The sequence below is a fragment of the Lutra lutra genome, chromosome 1, assembly GCF_902655055.1.
Source record: "Lutra lutra chromosome 1, mLutLut1.2, whole genome shotgun sequence".
Lineage (NCBI taxonomy): Eukaryota > Metazoa > Chordata > Mammalia > Carnivora > Mustelidae > Lutra > Lutra lutra.
The window spans coordinates 150,872,794-150,891,581 of record NC_062278.1 but is presented as its reverse complement, the minus strand read 5'-3'; the positions used below and the strand labels follow the sequence as shown (position 1 = coordinate 150,891,581).

At 47.6% G+C, this 18,788-nt stretch overlaps 1 protein-coding gene across 2 annotated transcripts in view; it reads left to right on the top strand.

Moving 5' to 3' along the window:
- Positions 1 to 4,307: 4,307 nt before the first annotated feature.
- Positions 4,308 to 18,788, top strand: part of GASK1A (golgi associated kinase 1A) — a 54,758-nt gene continuing 40,277 nt past the window's right edge. The window contains exon 1 of one of the 2 annotated variants that reach the window (XR_007128950.1): positions 4,308 to 4,770. Coding sequence is in view for 1 of the 2 variants with exons in the window: in XM_047739161.1 (XP_047595117.1) it covers positions 4,768 to 4,770 (3 nt within the window). In the remaining variant the exon portion in view is untranslated. The remainder of the gene's footprint in view (positions 4,771 to 18,788) is intronic. The other variant, XM_047739161.1, reaches the window with a different exon arrangement.

The following is an 18,788-nucleotide window of genomic DNA, read 5'->3' as shown; positions in this document are numbered from 1 at the left end:
TCCTGAGATCCCGTAGTGCTTGGAGTATGCAAGAAACAATAAGAAAGAGAGTGTCTCCTGGAGCATAGGCAGTGAGAGAGTGCAGGTGGTGAAGACAGACAAGAGGAGTGTGGAAGGACTTGTTAGGCTCCTGCAAGACTTGGGATTTTTTTTTACTCTGAGAGGGATGTGAAGCCTCTGGAAGATTCTGAACAGAGGACAAAATCCAATTTATGGTTATTCTCAAGCAAGCCTTCTCAAAAGTAATTTTATTCACGTGATTAGGATGGATTGAGTTACGCTATAGGAACAGTTTTTGAATCTTGATGGTTAAACACACGGTTATTTCTCATTCACTCTCACATCCAATGAGGTCTTGTGGAGGCTTTGCTCATCATGGTCCCCAGAGGCCCAGGCTGATGGAGGCTTCTTCTTTATTTTTTTAAGATTTTACTTATTTATTTGACAGACAGAGATCACAAGTAGGCAGAGAGGCAGGCAGAGAAAGGTTCTCCACAGGGCAGAGAGCCTGATGTGGGGCTCCATCCCAGGACCCTGGAATCATGATCTGAGCCAAGGCAGAAGCTTAACCCACTGAGCCACCCAGGCACCCCTGGAGGCTCCTTCTTGACAGAAGCTTTTAAGTCACTGCAGAAGAGAAGGAGCATGGCCAGTCATGGGCAGGATTTTATAGCCTCCACCCAGAAGCGATGGCTCTTCTACTTAATCTCATTGGCCAAAGCTGGTCACATGACCCCAGCAAACCTCAAAGGGCAGGGACATACATCCTATTCATTGTCTGAAAGATGGGGTGCTAGATGCTTGTAAATAGCTCTAGTAGCTACCATAATCCAGCTTCTTCGAAACACAACCTTGCAAAATCTCCCTTTCATTAGCGAGCTCTGTATGACCGAGAGCGCCATTGGTACATACACGTGGGTACAGTGTGTGTGAGTGTGTGGAAAGAAACATTTTTATAAAATAAGGAGGTACACTTAAGTAACTTATAAATATGTAATGCACATATTGGGGAATACACTCAAAAACTTACTGCTACTGAGGCAAGTAACTTAAATGTTTGGAGTCTTTTGGGCTAGATTGTGAGTCCTTTGAAGCTAGAGATAGGATGTGCTCGTTTTTGTTCCATATAGCTTTTTATTGAAGGTTAACATACATACAGAAAGGTGCACATTAGTGCACCTTTAGTGCACTAATAAGTATATTATTAGTAATAATATACTTATTAATATATATTATTATAATATAATTATATATAAATATATATTATATTATTAATATTATATAATATTATTAATATATATTAATATATATTATTAGTAATAAGTATATTATGGCTCAGTTTATTTTCATCTGTAATTGGTATTCAAATTAGTAGCCAGATTGACAGACAAAACACTCACAGCACCACAAAAGTCCTCTTCGTGTCTTCTTCCCAGTCATGACTTTCCCCTGGGTAACCTGGGTAACCTGACCTCTAACAGCAGAAATCAGCATGGCCTGTTTGTGCGCTGCATATAAATGAAAGCATATGTAGGCTTATTTTTGTGGCTGGCTTCTCTCCCTCTGCAGAATGTTCGTGTGTGGCTGTAGTTCATGAGTTGCCATTTCTGTTAAACACTCCATTGTGTGAATACACCACAATCTTCTTATTGTTTCTACTATGGATGGATATTTGGGTTGTTTCTTATTTGTGACCATTGCAAATAATTTGCTGCTAATGAACTTCCTTGTATGTACATGGCTTTTGATATGTGTAGGCACCTCTGTTGGGTCAAGGTCTAGGATTTGCTTTTGCAGGGCACAAGTATATTTAGTTTTAGTAGAAAGCCAGACAGTTTTCCAATGCAGTGCTACCTCTTACTTGTTCTTGATATTAACACCAAACACAGAGTATGCAGCAAAAAATGCATGGAGAGTGAGGAAGCAGGGGGACAGGGAACAAAAAGGTGCATGTCAAAGTTGTCGGCCTGCAGACCTGTTGAGTTACAGAGCCACAGCCACGGTCATGGCCGTATGTGAGAGGGAGTTATCAGGGAAGTCAATGTTTACATCTAAGATATTGTGGACCAGTGGTCTTAATTATAGCACTGCAGACCCGGAAGGAAGCAGGAGGTAGTAGAGAAGGGGGAGTTGCTTTTTCTAGGCAGGACTCTGTGAAGGGCCAGTGGAGTCACTGCAGATCCAGGTGTGTCCTAGTTTGGCAGTTCCAGAACTGTTTTACCGACTTACCCAGCTGCAGTCATTCCTGGACTATTGAGTGCTCACATGCAATCTGGGTTACAAAGTCCCAGTTGTTCACTTACAAGTGGAGTTCCTACACTCCGGTCTGGGTACCTCCCTAGCTGAGCAGAGTATCCTGTGAACAAAATGATGCTGATCTTGGGAGTCTGGCTTCAGAACGTAGGACTTTGACTCCTGTTCTTATGGTGACAATTCAGAAACCTGGGCCAGGTCCCAGAGCAGCTTTTCTCAAGTGTGTCCTGTGAGACCCCAGAAAAAGAGTTCAGCACTCGGTGAATGTGGAAAAAACTGAGCACTTTCCAACTTTCTCAGGAAATCTTAGTGCACATTAGCATTGACGTTTCTGATGAGTCCTACTGCTAAAAAGAGTGGGGGAGGAACAGTCCATTTAACTATGTTCAGTGTTCTCAGTCTTGGTCAACAGAATCCCTGCCTCTTAAATTCCTTTTATATATAACAGATAAATTCTGCAGAATACCACAAAACCCTCTGAAAACATTAATTTAAAAAAAATGTCTGCTCCACTCTCCAGGGTTGTGGTTTTTCAAACTGTAGTTATTCATGGATATTACTGAAATAAACATAATGATTTGAGACCACCATTACGAATAATTGAAATGGAACAGAATAGAAGATATCAAAGTGCATTACATTTAATAATGTTTTATAAAACTTGGTTTTAGGGACATTTAGACATATATGTTTGTGTGAAGGGTCACGGCATAAAACGTACATCTTATGTGGGTCGCAGTCAGAAAAGTGGACGCAAAAGACCACACTGATGGCTGAATGAGGCAGTCTGCAGGATCACCCCCCCAACCCCGTCCTCATCCAGCACTTGCTCCATGATTGATGATTGATGATCGATCGATGATCGCTTGCTCAGATTCTTCTGTACTCTCTTACACCCTAATCCCAGGCAAGCTGCAATTTTTTGCACTGCATCCTGCCTCCCGTTCCTGGTTTATCAATTTCTTCCTTTTCCTCTCATGTTCTAATGAATAGGCTTTTTGTTTTGCTAAAAACTACTTACTCTCTGGCTTTAGGAAAGTCACTTCCACTCCCTATATTCCTCAGTTTCCTTGTTTGTAAAATGATGGTAATAAATTTTCTCTCTTAGGATTGTTGGTAATGATGAAACGAAATCACCTGCAGAAAGCATCCAGAACATAATAAGGACTGAAGGAATACTTTCCCTTCCCTCTGTCTCCCCATCCCCATACACACTTGAAAGAGACCTCTGGATATTTGTTCTCCTTTAGAAGTACTGTTATCAGTGACAACCTCAAAGCACTCTGTTGCAGGTGACTCCTGAGAGATGTTTTATGTCCATCTAGTGACAATTCTTGTTAATTTCAAACTCAGAGAGTAATTTGTCAGCCTGGTTCCCAGATTCTCTCAGGGCACCCTACTGCTGACTGCTTTCACCTCTACCGTCATGCCTATAGGCTATTAAGAATCCTGAGGGACATAGGTCTCAAAGATGTCCAGGCACTGGTTGAAGGTGACTCAGCTATTAAATGTCACTCAGCTATGAACAGAGGGGCCAGCCCTCAATTCCAGGACTATAGACTCTAAGCCCAGACTTCTCTCCAGCAAGGAGCATGCAGATCCTCAGGTCCTGCCTACTATGGGTGACCCAGCGGACACAGGCACTGTGTGCATCTGTAGCAGAGGGGTCGGTATCAGCCACTTACTCCAACGACTTAAACACTGGTTAATTCTCAGTGGGGGGAAAATTGTCCATTGTGATTAACCTTAAGTGGTAAAAGGATTTTCCTCCCGTATTTCCTTCCCAACCGCCTTGGAGACAGAGCCCAAATAAGACTTATCTTTCTGCGGCTTTGCTTGGGAGAGCAACAGTTTTGGCGACCCTCAGCGGGCCGGCCAGGGCCCCTCCTTCCCTTTCTCCGACCCTCCTCCCGCCCACGACTGCCCAGGACTCACGAACACCCGAACACCTCGGAGGCGGGATCGGGGCGATCTGCCCAGACCCTGCTAGGCGCTGGCCGCCCAACCTCAGATCATCTCCTGGCGGGCGGGACCCATTCCTTCCTAGCACCTGGGCCCCTGCTCCAGGCCGCTCTGCCCGCCTAAGCCTGGGGCAGGGCTTTTATTGTGAAAGGAGTTCCCCCCTCCTTCGCTTTCGGGGAAGTGGGGAGGCTGGGCTGGGACACGCAGCAGGGACTTCGCAAACTCTGCAAAAGTCCCTGGCTGATCGCGGAGGCTCGAGGCTGTGGGAAGGCTCTGGCAGAACCGCAGACCTTAGACACGAAGATCCCCCGTGGTCTGGAGATCCCAGACTTTCTCTAACAACCCCACCCGCAGAGCATCCCTGATCGCACCGCACACCCGGGAATTGTGGGGCCACTTGGCCGCTGGGGAGCTGTGAACCTTGGGTCCGGGAAATCCACGTCCAGGGAAGCCTTGGAGAGTCACGGAGCACGGGGCAGACCCCGGGGCTCTGGGATGAGCTGGAGAGCCAGCTGAGGTCGCCGAGGAGCGGGTCCAGCCACCACAGGGGACATGGTAGGAATCTTGAGAGGGAACACTAGGGTGGACGGATTGGGTGGGCACCCAGACAGGTGGCTACAGAAAGTGCGCACAGCTCTGGGTGTACAGAGCCTGCACAGAGCCTCCGGGAGCCGGAATTGTTCTGACAGTTTGCTTGGTGGTCGCAGGGGCTCTTAATTTTTGCACCTGGGACAAAAGGTTGGGGGCAAGGAGTGGTCAATCAGCTTTGCTGCTTCCCTTGGAGGAGATGACCGAGGGCACTTTCATTAAGGACCTGTACACCCTGGCTGAACCTTAATCCACGAAGAAATAAATTGGGTCTGGAAAAGGTCCAGTGCCTGGCTCCATCTCCTGGACCGTAGGGCAGGTGTGGGAGCGCTGGTTGGTCTGGGACGTTCTTCAGGAAGTTGGAGAATTTGCCAACTGTTGCCTTTCCATGGATAAAACTCAAAGACACCAACACGCAGGAGAGCTAGATCCTTTGAGCACGAACCAGGCTCATATGTAGCCTCAGAAAGGGGGCTTGTCTCAGGACTGGCTGCTGCTGAGCTCTGCTTCCTGGTAGAAATTACCTGCAAGCCTCACCCGCTGTTCCTACAGTTCGCTGCCCTACGCTGGGTGGGTGGTGTGGGGGGAGGGTGTCAGACACCAGAATGAGTTTGAACTCTGAAGGAACCTATAGGACTCTTCCATCTGCTTCTGTGACCAGCTCCCTCTCCCCACTCTGAAAGTCACAGAGGCCAGATTGGGGCTCACTGAGATTCTTCTCTGGAGCTTAGCTGTGAGCCTGGAGTTTAGAAGGATGCGTAGAGATTCTCCTGTAGGATGGAGAGTGTCTAGGAGAATAGTTCCTTGGGCGCAAAGGTGTTCATTCTAGTCTTGTGGGGACCAGAGGCCACAAGCTGGGGGCGCAGGAAGGGTACCAAGAGGCTATGTGTGTTTCACCCTCCCCTCTTAGGACCCTTTCTCATAGTGTGTCTTTCTCAGTGCTGCTAAAGAGAAAGAAATAATGGAATCTTAGGGTTGAAAAAGGGGGGTGATAAGAGGTACAGGATATGAAACTGAAAAGTATGGTGATTTTTTTTTTTTACTACAAAATTCCATGTTCAGAAGGAAGAATATTGTCAGAAGAGGATAGGGGCCAAAGCCATCAACCCAGAGGGTTCTTAATGGGTATGCAGGCGTCTCCTGATTTTATTTTTTATTTATTTCTTTATTTTTTTTTATTATGTTCAGTTAGCCAGCATATAGTACAACATAAGTTTTTGTTGTAGTGTTCAGTGAGTCATTAGTTGCGTTTAAATCTCAGTGCTCATCCCAACATGTGCCCTCCTTAATCCCCATCACCTGGTTACCCCATTCCCCACTCCCTCCCTTCTGTAACCCTCAGTTTGTCTCCTGGAGTCCAAAGTCTGTCATGGTTTGTCTCCCTCTCTGATTTCTTCCCCTTCACTTTTCCCTCCCTTACCCTGTGGTCCTCCTCGCTATTCCTTATGTTTCCACGTATGAGTGAAACCATGTGATAGTTGTCTTTCACTGCTTGACTTATTTCATTCAGCATAATTCCTTCCAGTTCCATCCATGTCGAAGCAAATGGTGGGTATTCATCTTTTCTGCTGGCTGAGTAATATTCCATTGTGTATATGGACCCTATCTTCTTTATACATTCATCTGTTGAAGGGCATCTTATCTCCTTCTACAGTTTGGCTATTGTGGACACTGCTGCTATGAACATTGGGGTGCAGGTGCCCCTTCTTTTCACTCTTGAGTTTAAAAATGTCTCTGACAGCATCTCAATATCCCCTGCAATAGCGATAGAGTGCACAGGGGATAAAAGTGCCTGCCTCCTGCTCTAGCAGCCTAAGGATGTATGGATGTGTTTGCTCTGCTGCCAGTGTGGGCTTTCTGTCCTCATGAGCCTGCAGTCCCCTGGCTCCTCATTCTCAGTCCTGGGGTGTTAGGAAGAGGACATGAGTCAGAATTTCACTTGTGTCAGGGTCCACTTGCCAGAGAGAGGGGCAGCCTGATAAGCAACCTCTGGCAGCAAAATGGCCTTGGAGATCCGAAGGTTTGCTTTGCTTCTCCCACTGAATGAAGGGTCCTGTGGTCCAGAGGCCTGGGGGCCCAAGGGACTGTGGGGCACTGACTGGAACCAGCATAAGAGGAGGTGGGGGGCTGGGAATCCTTGAGGGCTTCAGTTTCTTCCTCTGTAAAACAAGAGATTGAACTAGATGTCCTTAGAAGTTCCATTTAGCTTCAAAAATGGATGATACATGAATGATTCTGAGGTTGGAGCCCAATCTGGTGTTGACTTCTTAGCATGGACGCCCTCAAGATAGTGAAAGGAAGATGTGGTTCTCAACCCTGGCTCTCACTGCTCCCCAGACCAGATCCAGGCCGAGGGGTTTGTTTTTCAGGCTGCGCCGGTGATCTCAGTGTGCAGCCAGGACCGAGAACCACAGGGTTAGAAGGCGGAGGGAACAGGGACCGCACTTCCCTGGATGCCCCTGAATCTGTCCAGCTGTCATCCCCTGAGCTAGTCCGAAAACAGAAGGCGTCAGTGAACTTGATCTGCAAAGGGTACATCCTGTATGCCCCTCTTGCGGGATCATTTCACAGAGAAACCGCTCTTAATTCATTGAAACGGAGACGTGAACTTCCCCAGCTTGTTTGAATATGGTCTTTGTCCAGTAGTTCCTTAACACTGTCATGTTACTGATCCGAGGCACATAAAAGGGGAAACCCGGGCTTAGAAATACAAAGCTAAAAAGTCCGGAATCCTTAGATGTCACTTTGCGAAAGTGAACGCTGAGCTGCAGGACCCATGAGGGTATTTTTGATCATCCTGGAGGGGATGTGGTTCTCTGAGAGGGCTTGGTGTGTGCATTTCTGAAGCTAAGATTGGGACACTTGCCGATGACTTACAATCATGGCAGGAGACTTGGTGTTTGCCAAGACTCAGAACTTGGAAAAAGAACCTGGGTGGCTCAGTCGGTTAAGCATCAGCCTACGGCTTGGGTCATGAGCTGAGGGTCCTGGGATGGGGCCCCATGTGGTGCTCCTTGCTCAGATGGGAGCTGGCTTTTCCCTCTTCTTCTGTGCCTACCCCCTGCTCATTCTCTCTCTCTCTCTCCCCCAAACAAATCAATTAAAAAAATCTTAAAAAAAAAAGGAATATTGATAGAAGAAGTTAAGACTATTATTGCCAACTTAAAAAAAAGTTTCCTTCCTGACTCTTTAAAAAACACAGTTTTCTTCCTGATCATGTATTTGGCCATACTGCCAACCTCTGTCCATAACCATGGGCTATCGTTTTGTCTCTGAGTATTATTGTAAAGAGTTGATATTATACTGAACATGCAATTTTATAGTACAATTTGTTTTACTTCACTTTTTGTCAAAGTATGTTCCATGTCTGCATCTCCAAAAAATATTCATAGCCGTACTTTTCATGCTCAGTACCGTGATTTTGATAATCATCTCTCCACTTGTGGACTTTAGGTGGTTCCCACTTGGAAGCTCTGTTCAGTGGCAAGTGGCCAGCTTCTGATTATCCACAGAAATGGGGATCTGAGTGCCTGGCTAAGTGGAAATCAGACAAGCTCACAAGAACAAATTGCTTCAGCCCCTTTATAAAAGATTTTACTGCAGTTACTTTCGATGGCCCAGAGTGTGGGTGTGGGAGGGTTTTCCTCTTGTCTGTCTTCACTCTGTGCTGTGGGAATGTCAGCAGACAGGCAGACAGGGAGGGAAAGTGATCCCAGGAGAACCCATGTGTGGGTCAGTTATTCTCAAAAAAACCAAGAGCTAAATTCCTGGGTAATTAAGATAGAGGTGAATCTTGGGGAGAAGGAGCTGAAATCAGAGAAGGATGTGACCTTCTCAAGGTGACTCAGAGCTGGGTTAGAGCCCAGGTCTCCTAAGTCTTTCCACCTGCCCCACACAGGTCCCATCATAGACACTGTACCCCCTGCCCCACACAGGTCTCATCATAGACACTGTACCTATCATAGACACTGTATCCTCCTTGAGGCATTTGGTACAGCTTGGAGTGAAGGAGAAGCATGGGGTTTGAAATCAGAAGGAGGTTTGTGCCAGATTAGGCTACCGCATGGTTCTGGGAAAGCACTCCAGTACTCTGAGCTTTGGACCCCTCTGTAACCTGGAGTTGTAATAATAGACCATTATTAGGAGCAAATGTCATCATGGAAGTGATAACACTTGGTACCCCAAAGTTGCTATAAGAATGGGGGCTTTGCAGAAGACCCATAAAATAAGTTTTCTTTTTGTAAGAACGTAAAACCAATGGTAAAGAAGTCACTGATGCATTTTTTCATTCACTACCAATGGCGGGGGTGGGGAGCTCCTGGGCCTCTCCTTGAAGTATGGATCACATGCAGAAAGATTGTATTCTAAAATGTTTCTCTTGCTCCTTTAAATCTTTCTTCTCACCAAGAAGGAAGTGCCCAGCCTGCAGGAGATACTTGCGCTGTTTGTGTGCTCGGGGCCCCCTTGTTGAACACTGGGTGAGAAGGCAGCCCCCACTCAGTCACAGGCCCCCGAGGTCTAAAGCTGGGGTGCTCCAGCCGATCACCTTGCCCAAGTTCCTCAGGCTCAGCTGAAGAAAAGAGGTTAAACTGGTTTTGAAATCAGAACTGGCAACCACGACATCCAGCCCTTGGAGCCCGTGGGGCATTTTATACCGTCTCTCTTGTGGGTACCCCCCTTGACCTACTGCATACAGGAGCCAGGCGCTTCATGGGGCTGGCCAGGGAGCAGAGGGTTTTGAATAATCTACTGGCCCCTATCCAGCCCTAGCAGAGATTGGTTCAAAAAAGCAGTAGGGAGGGAGTGTGAGGAATAGGCCTCACAAAAAAATGAGTTCCTTAGCTGTTTCAGGGGCTGGTGAAAGAAATGTGCTTCAGATGGGCCTCCAAGAGGCTGACAACCCCCTCGGGACAGACCTAGGAGACCCAACCCTCTCTCCCCACCCAAGGTACCGTTTTAGAAACAGAGTGCATCAGGATTCCTTGAGGCACAGTTGCTGTGAGCAACCTGGGCTATCTTTGCTTGGATCCCTTTTTTATGTGACTGTGGAAGTGTTTCCTTCTGGGGCATTTGGGGGTCCCCCCCTCCGTATCGTCTGGATGTGTCTACCCATGTCTGCACCTAAGGACCATCTGGCCCAAGACTGAGGACAGAACAGTGGTTTGTGGGTGATCCCCAGGCCGCCTTTCTCTGTGAGGATCCCCACCTCCAACACACACAGACAGATACAGACACATATTCTTCTAAGTGGCCTGGGATCTGGCTGTATCCAGTCTGGTGGCCCTAGAGTTGCCTACTAATAGAAGCCAGGAGGTGCTTTGAATTCGGTGGTGTTAAGAGTGAAAGGGAGTAAGGAGGGGAAGTGGAGGGTGAGCAAACATTAGGAGCCTCACACTGCCTTTGAGCATGGGGAGTCAGGGCGTGTGTGCATTTCAGAGAGCACCTTCCAAAGGAGGAAGGCTGCAGGGAGTGGAGGGGAGCATCTGGGAAATGATGGCATGGCATTGGGGGAATGGGCCTGGTGACTGGCCTGGCCAAAGGGAGCAGGTGGGAGGGATGTAATTGAGCAGGTGAACCTCTAGTTCTTCGTAACCTCAGATAGGGAATCTAGGCAGGTCAAAATTGACTTGTTTCTTGTTCAGGCATGTGGGTATACAGACCTCTGTCTGTCTTCCTCTTCATTTTTATTTCTCCTACTGTGTCCTTTAGTCACATTTAGAAGTAATCATGCTATAGCAGTGACTTATTTAAAAATGATACTTATCATTTTAATTCTATAAAATCGATTATTATGTTATATTTTTAAGAGCCACAGCAAAGGGTTTGACGTTTCTCCTTTAATCTTCTACATTGGGGGGCACCTGGGTGGCTCGGTGGGTTAAGCCTCTGCCTTCAGCTCAGGTCATGGTCTCAGGGTCCTGGGATCGAGCCCCACATCAGGCACTCTGCTCAGCGGGGAGCCTGCTTCCCCCTCTCTCTCTGCCTGTCTTCTGCCTACTTTGATCTCTCTGTCAAATAAATAAATAAAATCTTTTAAAAAATTATTAATCTTCTACATTGGTTTTGCCCTTATTATCATAAACAATAGATTAGGGCTAATCTCAATAAGAGAGGAGTACGGTGGTGGTTATGTTACCCAGCCACCTTGCCCGTGGTCCCTGGTGCACTCTGCCAGCCAGCCTGTGGTTCCCCCAGCTCTACCTCCAAGTTCCCCGCCTGCCGTGCGCTTTAGTTTGGGTTTCTGCTAAGTGGCTGCAGGAAGGGGCTGTGTCACATGCTGTTTACTTGTGGGCAGGTTTTGTTTGGCTTTCGAGGGTGTTTGCTTGCAATGAGCAAACAGCCTCTTCCAGAACCACCTGGAGAATTCAGATCCTTTCACCTTGGCTCAGGCAACAGGTTCATGGTTCCATGTCTAAGAGCCAAGTGGGGTAGGGATTTTTTCAGAAACGTTATCGGCATGGTAGAAGACATCAGAGGGGAGAGAAAAAAGGAGTGAAAGGGAGAAGAGTCAGAGCCAGAGATGTACGGATGCGAGATAAGGGGATGGAGGTTCAGAGACTAAAAAGACCGGCCCCGTGGAGGCCCTTTCCCCTGCAGGGGCACTGGCGAAGGAGCAGACAGGAGCTCCTCACAGCCTGTGATCATGGCACTCAGGGGAAACAGGGCTCTGGGACTGTAGCAGGCGCAGTGTCCTAAGCTGGTGTCAGCAGTGGGTTGCCCTCTGGCAGAGCCGTGACATTTTCCCCTGCCGCTGCCTCTCAGTGCTTCGGATGCCCTGTGTCAGCCCTGTGCTCCCTCCAAGAACAGACTCAGCTTACCCAGAGACTGGCCTTGCCTGTGTCCAGACTGGTTTTGCACCAGTGCTATCAGGTCACTTCCAAGGCACCGGGCATTGCAGGATTGTCATGACGTTCTGTTTCTCCTTTCTCATTTTTTGCATTTCCTAAGAGATTGTCCATATGAATCTACTCCTTCATATAGATAAACAAACAGCATATACCCCCTTTACTCATTTCTATCCATCTAAGTACTTAGGTGGGCGTGTTGTCTAGGGCCATCTTCCCATCTGGACTATAAAGTGAGGGCAGAGGCCATGCCTCTCTTAGTTGTTCTGGCAAAATTTAAACAATTGCTTTGTAGCATGCTTGGTGCCATGCTTGAGATGGGAATGGAAGACCCAACGATAGTCAAATCTGTACTATCAGAGGGTCATAATCTCAAAAAGGATGGGACCTACAACCCCCTTCACTCTTTTCCCCAGAGGAGATGAGTGAACTCCAGCCCCAAGGATAATGTGATAACCCACTACCACCCACGGTGGGGTGGACTGAAGGGCTCAAGCTGTACCCAGGTTGGGATGGAGCTCCAGGTGGTGCCGCCTAGGATGCCTGAACGCATTGGCGGTGGAGGCTGCAGGCAGTGTGAGGACTGGAGGCTGGGCTGCCTACTGAATGGGCCATCTGGATGTCCATCCCTGTGCTCTGAGCTAGGTGGGCAGGACACACAGGCTTCTTTCTCTAGGACAGAGTGGCTCTGTTGTCTGTCCACACAGAGGCCCAGTGTGTACCTCCTGGGGGAACTGGACTCCAGTTCACGGACTGGCTGGCGGCAGGGGTGGCCTCCTGGACAGCACAAGCCCTCCCTCTCGGCCTCCCTGTACACCCGGCCACTGTCTGCAGGCCCTGGTCCCAGTCAGCTCAGACAGTCAGCCACCAAGTTCTGTCCCTCCCCTTCCTCCCCCCAGCTACCTCACTTCTCCTGGCACTCTAGATATCTCTAGAGATCCCGTTGCAATTACAAAGATGCTATTGTATTCCTTTTTTTCCCCAGAACATTCTCTCTTGAAATGCTAGTTAAAATACCTTCATTTCCTGTTGGGGAGGGGGTGTGGATGGCTGCATGGGCAATGCCTCTCTGTGTAGTCACCTCACCGAGAGTCAGGAAAGGCTCCTGGCTCCTTGTTCACCTGCGTTCACGTCCTCGGCACTGGTGCTCCCTCCCAGGGAGAATGGGCTTAAAGTGTAATTATCACAGTAGCTTCCTTGGTATAGTTTTAAAGCATGAAGCATTCAAAAGGCTGTTTGGAATCAGAACTAAATTCAAACCTTGGGCAAGTCACTGAACATTTAACCCCTCAGCCTTAGTTTCTTCCCGAAGATAACACTGTCCTCTTCTGAGGTTGTGTGTTCGATGTATTAATGAGCATAAAGCAACTCGTACAGCAGTCATCAGCATGTGCTAAGTGTTCAGTTAATGGGAGCCGTCCCCAGACAACAGACAGGGCTGCAGATGTGGCAAGGCTAAGCCTCTAAGATTGTTAGTAGGACCCTTCAGTGCGTCAAGGGGAACGGGAGTTGGAGGTAGCCTTGGACCCTAGCTCCTATGCATAAGGGGTTTTAGAATTGGAGAACATGTGCTCTAAAGGGGCTTCCATGGTATCAGTCACGTGGATCCATCTGAATACTGGTGAGCTACAGAAAAACACAACTGAATGGTGGAGGTAAAAAGGAACCTAGTTCAAGGGCGCTTGACCTGGAGTACGTATATAAAATTCAGGGGAGCCTTCAGCTTGGTTGAAGAAAATTTATATCTTTATTTTCACTCATCTCTCATGGAAATTCGGTGTTTCTTTAATAATGAATGTAGGTAATAACCACAATAGTGTTAGCAGGACTTGTGACTTTGTCATCAGCAAGAATCATAGATATTTCATTTTATTTTTTTGTTTTTTATTTCTTTATTTTTTTTTAAAGATTTTCTTTATTTGTTAGTGAGAAAGGGAGCACAAGCAGGGGGAGGGGCAGAGGAAGAGGGAGAAGCAGGCTCCCCACTGATCACAAAGCCCGATGCCAGTCTCTATCCCAGGACTCTGGGATCATGACCTGAGCTGAAGACAGACACTTCACCGACTGAACCACCCAGGAGCCCCTCATTTTATTTTTTTAAAGATTTATTTGTTTATCTCAGAGTAAGAGAGAGTGGGGGCGGTGGGGAGGGGCAGAGGGAGAAGGACAGGGAGTCTTAGGCAGACTCTGCACTGACCAAGGAACCTGATGCGGGGCTTGATTTCATGACCCCCAGATCACAACCTGAGCCGAAACCAAAATGCTTAACTGACTATGCCCCCCAGGCACCCCAGGAATCACAGGTATTTTATATCATAACAGTGGAAACACAGAGTTTGAAATATAGTCTTTACTCCTTACTACTTTGAAAGTCCATTTGTTATTAGAGGTGCTGTTAGATCTTATTATTTAATGTATTAATGAAGAAACATATGTATTATTATACCATAAATTTATTTTTTAGGATATTTTCATAACTGTATTTCAGTATATAATATATCTGATACAATACAATGTATTCAATATAATTAATTGTCTTTGGAAAGCTGTGTCTTTTATTTTATACATTTTAAAAAAGCATCCTGAGAAGAATCCATGGCTTCACTAGGTGGCTCGAATAGTCTTTGGTACTAAAAATACCTCTGCTTCTGTGTAGGTATTCATCTGTGTGATCTGATCTTGAGAGCGTGCCAAAAGCCACCTTTACCTAAAGGGTCTTCCCTCAGCCTCTACTCCAGGATCACTTAAAAAATAGTTTTCAACAGGGGTGCCTGGGTGGCTCAGTGGGTTAAAGCCGCTGCCTTCGGCTCAGGTCATGATCCCAGGGTCCTGGGATCGAGCCCCACATCGGGCTCTCTGCTCAGCAGGGAGCCTGCTTCCCTTCCTTTCTCTCTGCCTGCCTCTCTGCCTACTTGTGATCTGTCAAATAAATAAATAAAATCTTTAAAAAAAAATAGTTTTCAACAAACTTCTAGTGTGAGCTGGGTGTCAGAATATAATTTCCCCTTAATACTATACCCACCTGCGTTTGCTCTGGGCTTTGTGGCTTTCTTGTCTATTACCTCATTGAATCCTTCACCTTCCAGCTGTTGAGGCTGGTGTAAACCCGTTTTAGAGATCAGTAATAGAGTAATTTAGAGATTACTGCTGCTGAGTGATGGCCGGGTCACACACTGATAGACATGAAGGACTTCAAGGTGGGCCCTCCTGAAAAATGTTCACAACTTAGAGGTAGCCCTTTCTTTTCTTTTCTTTTCTTTTTTAAGGTTTTATTCATCTATTAGACAGAGGGAGAGAGAGATCACAATTAGGCAGAGAGGCAGGCAGAGAGAGTGGGGGAAGCAGGCTCCCCGCTGTGCAGAGAGCCCGATGGAGGCTCGATCCCAAGACCCTGGGATCCTGACCTGAGCGGAAGGCAGAGGCTTTAACACACTGAACCACCCAGGCGTCCCCCAACTTGACTTTCATAGTGTGTTTTGCTTGAGGAGCCTCAAAAATGTGGGACTCAGCCCCGATATCTAAAGCAGCATTTCTGGGGAAACAGGGGGGGGTCCCGTTTCGGGTAGCCTCTGACAGGACTGCCTGGAACTGGGCCAAGAGCAGAGTGTGATGGACAAGCAGAGCATTTTCTTTGTATCACGGAAACAGGCCTGCTCCCGTTCTTGGACCCTCAGCGGGATCTTGTGGCAAAACTGGGCACTTCCCACTGTCTCTTGTCCTTGCTTATGGCTTTCTGCCTTGTTTGTGAACCCCTGGAAGACAGCAGCTTCCCCACAGTGTCCAGTGCAGATGCAGAGGATGAGCTCAACAGGTGTTTTTTTTTTTTAAATAAAGATTTTATTTATTTATTTGTCAGAGTTCACAAGTAGGCAGAGAGGCAGGCAGAGAGAAAGAGAGAGGAGGAAGCAGGCTCCCTGCTGAGCAGAGAGCCCGATGCGGGCCTCGATCCCAGCACCCTGGGATCATGACCTGAGCCGAAGGCAGAGGCTTTACCCCACTGAGCCACCCAGGCACCCCTCAACAGGTGTTTTGACTGGCTGGTATCCTCTTGTATCTTATATTTAAATCTTTCCAGAGCTGTCCAATATAACTTTCCAAGATGATGAAAATACTCTATGTCGTGCTGTCCATCATGACAGCCACTACTCACAGGAGGCTCCTGAGCACTTGAAATGTGGCTAGTGGATCATGAATGGAAATTTCAAATTGCCATTAATTTAAATATAAATGGTCACATGCAGACAGTGGCGCTTATATTGAATGGTACAGCTCTGGATCAAAAAGTACAAACCGAAGTGTTGATGGAACCCGAGCCATTGGCGTAGTGAGTGGAGTAAGCTGGATATGGTGGGGAAAGAAAAATGACTCTGTGTTTTCTCAGGTTTTATTGAGCTGTGGTCAAAGAAGTGTTTATCTTCTATGAAAAAACCATCATGCTAGTGAGATCCCAGAGGCAAATGTCTTTCTTCCTCGGCTTTGGGAGACAATAGGGAGTGCTGGGGTCTGTAGTCAACTGTAGAGAGCATGTTGTTGAGAGAGAGTTGAACCCTCCTCGAGCCATGTGAGAACATGGGCCCAAGCTGTGGCTAGAACTTCTGGGGGTTTTTTTTGCAGGAAGCCAGAAATCTGGATTTTTTTATGCAAAATATCCTGGTTTTTAAAGATTGGCTTAAATTTATTAAAAATACTTCAGGCCAAGCAAAACACAACTATAGGACAGATTTGGCCCGTGATCCCAGATTACAAACTCTCCTCTAGGCCTTATCCTAGAGAAGTCCATACAACCTTAAGGCAAGAGTGAGGGGGACTCTTCCCTTCATGTCTTCATTGGCTCAGTTTCCCCTGTTATTACAGGTTTGGTCAGAAGAGGGGAGAAGTGTGTCTGGAAGACCAACTGCCCCCTTTTCTCTGGGGTTGTGTCTTGTCCTCTGAGCGGCCAGAGAGTAGAGTGTTCTGGAAGGCTGGAACAGAATGGTCTGGAGAGAAACTTGCTGTAGTTTTTAAGCAGCAAAACTTACTCCTCTCCCACCCCAGCCCCAGTCCTAGGCCTGAGAGCCAAATATATGGCTGTTAATACAAGGGCAGCCAGAGAAAATTTCCAACAAATGACAGGGTCTCCAAAATTCCATCTGGCCCGCGGTGTTCCCACACTGGTGCTCTTGTGAACTGGAACAAAATGGTAATTCAGTGTTGGGTATAGAAAGGGCTCCTGGAGCCAGCAGGGCTGAGAAAGCCCCAATGTACAATCAGTGTAGAGACGGCAGCAGCACAACCCGCAAGCAGGGAGAGAGAGATAAGGGACATATGCTTAACTCCCTCCTGTCTTAGGAGTAGGAGGCGGCTCATATGCCCACTTATAGGGCCTTCGTTCTCAGTGCAGATTCTGGGAGCCTGACTATGGAGGTAATCCCATGGGCCTTGCTAGAAAAATAGTAAGAATACTGATGCTCACTGAACGTAGCTGTGTCAGGCTCTGTTTCGAATGCTTTACCTACAACGGCTCGTATAATTCTTGCAGTACTTAGTGGAGTGTTTTTATTTTTATAAATGACAAGTCACATTCTCCCCCCCACCCCCAGAGGGTCACCATCACAAGGGTAGTGATTTGTCTGTTTTGTTCACGAGGTAGTTCTTCTGTCTGGAGGAGTGAGCGCTTGACTCGGGAATATCTGCTAAAGGAGGCGATGAATGCTCCACCTTACGAAGGAGGTACTATTCTTATTGCCATTGTACCGATGAGGAAGTTGAGGCCCAAGTTCACACAGCAAAGACACACAGAGTTGGACTCAAGATCCAGGCAGCCTGACTCTGAGCCCACAGGTTACTCATGGGCCAGTGATGGTAGGCAAGCCTGACAGGCTGCTGCCTCCCTCCGGGCCCAGAGATGAAGCTTGTCAAACAGCTTGGGGCCTAGAGAAGGGTTGTGGTGAGCAGATTTGTGCTGGGGGCTGGTCCTGTGGTCAGGGGCTCAGTGGGGTTCTCAGGGGCCATTTGAGTGTGCGGTGCTCAGTCCCTTAGCCTATGCCTGTGGGCTGTGGCCATCCATACCGAGCTTGAGGACTTGTGGCCTCCCTGGAGAAGGTGTGCAAACCCTGAGAGATGGTTGTCTTGCTGGTGACAGAGAGGTGGCTCTATCCCTAGAGCAGAGGCCTGTTGGCTACATGGGTTGGAAGCCTGTGTAGAACCACACATTCTACACTCCCTTCATTTGCTGAACAGTGAGTTGGAGCTGAGGTTGGAACTTGGGCTAGAATCCTGTCGCCTCTGGGGCCGGGGTGAGGGGCCCTGTGATGGGCAACTGCATGAGCCAGCGTTCCTTGCTTGGGGCAGGAGGCACAGAAGTTTTCCTTTCTGTAAGGGACAGAAACTCCCTCCACCCTCTGAGACCAATACCGTGGGTGACACCTGCAAGTCCCCTTGGGAGAACCGGTGGTTTTGTATGGGATCTTCAGAAATGGGAGAATCTTCAGATTGAAAAACAAAACATTCTCTTCCAAAAATATACCTACCTTGGGCTTTTCATCCATGGGCTGCTCCGACCCTGACTGTGCCGACCCTTCCCTCTCCAGCTGAACCTCATGTGACATTGGCTGTGGAAAATGCCTCCTAGCTGACATTTATTGAGCATCTACTAGGAGACTGGAATCCTTGTCAGCATTTGACATTGTCTCATTTAATGGGCCTAACTGCCTTATAAGGCTGTGTCTTAGGTTGGATTTTCCCAAAAACAGACCTTGAGACAAGGATTCCAGTGTGAGTAATTTTTTTGGAAGATGTCACTAGAAGACAGCAGCGGGAGGGGCTGGGGTGGGGTTGGTGGAATAGAAAGTGAGACCAAGAAGGCAGCTGATGCTAGCAGCGTGCTTGAAGCAGCAGCTTTCCCTGCAGGCTGGAGCTCGTTCCTGCTGGGACCTTCCAGGGGACTATGTAGAACAAGCCTCAGAAGTGGCCTACCTGAGGGGTAAAGCAGATGGAACCTGTCCCCACTGGTTCCATGTCTGTCTGAGGTCAAGGGCTGGTGCTGGGGGTATTAACTTCCCAGCAGGCATATGCCAGCATCAAAGTGAGCCTGAAGGCAGGGAGCCAAAGCCACCTGTGAGAGGAGATATGGGGTGGGGCACAAATAGCCCCACCCTAGTA